Source organism: Nematolebias whitei, chromosome 1 (assembly GCF_014905685.2).
Source record: "Nematolebias whitei isolate Nwh7 chromosome 1, NemWhi1, whole genome shotgun sequence".
Lineage (NCBI taxonomy): Eukaryota > Metazoa > Chordata > Actinopteri > Cyprinodontiformes > Rivulidae > Nematolebias > Nematolebias whitei.
In genome coordinates, this window is record NC_056498.1 from 68017314 (window position 1) to 68018294 (window position 981).

The 981-nt window shown below is 36.4% G+C and overlaps 1 protein-coding gene across 2 annotated transcripts in view; it reads left to right on the plus strand.

Annotated features, from left to right (window-relative positions):
• The window catches only part of slc8a1b (solute carrier family 8 member 1b), a 162425-nt gene that overhangs the window by 131637 nt on the left and 29807 nt on the right, over positions 1-981 (plus strand). For both annotated transcript variants that reach the window (XM_037680285.1, XM_037680292.1), the window contains exon 6: positions 420-519. In XM_037680285.1, the coding sequence (XP_037536213.1) occupies positions 420-519 (100 nt within the window). The remainder of the gene's footprint in view (positions 1-419; positions 520-981) is intronic.

The window sequence follows — 981 nt, forward strand, 5'->3', positions numbered from 1 at the left end:
AGAAAAATCTAAAAAAGTTAAATCTGGTCCTCTGGACATTAAAAAAAAAACCAATTTGAATGTCCAGAGGACCAGATTTAACTTTTTTAGATTTTTCTACCTGGATTATTGAGCATGCATCAGGATATATTATTTATTTATTTATTTATTTATTTATTTTATTATAATTCTGAAAAATGGGTGCCATTTTCTGTCAGAAAGAGGTAGAATACACGCAGGCAGCCGTGCAACAACAAGCAAGCAAACAAAATAGACTGTTGCTGTAATTAAGATTTGCATAAAAATGGCTCCATAAAAACATTATCTAGCCATCCCAGTAACTTTGTGATGACATTATTGTCACATGAGGAAATGAGTTGAAAATGTTTCATAAAACATTTGAATACTTAAAGCTTTTTTTTTCCCCCACCTATTGACAGAACACAGTGGACAAGCTCATAAAGAAGACCAACCTGGCTCTGTTGGTAGGAACCAACAGCTGGAGAGACCAGTTCATAGAAGCCATCACTGTGAGCGCGGGTAAGGCTAAACAACAATACCCGTGTGTGTATTTATCAAACCAGAGCTTTTCCTCCAGTTCTGAACTTTAACCAAGCACATATTCAGTGGTTTCATGAAGCGCTGGGTGACATTTAATTTCCTTTTAATTATGAACAGCTGTAGGTTTGTGATCTCTGAATTCTCTGGCGTGCTTAGTTCTGTTCATGTGAATGATCAATGGCATCCAAAACTTCAGAAAACCTTTGTGTGACGACATGGGGTGATTTCATGACTCCAAGAGGATGTGTGACAGCTGGTTACTTTATTGTGGAGTGGTTTTTGACTGTCTGGACTGGCACACTGACCAGAAGGGCGATGGTGTTGATGGCGAGTAACTGTGTGTGGATCTGTCTCCAAGAAAGTGATGTACTGTGTGTGTGTGTGTATGTGTATGTATATATATATATATATATATATATATATATATATATATATATATAT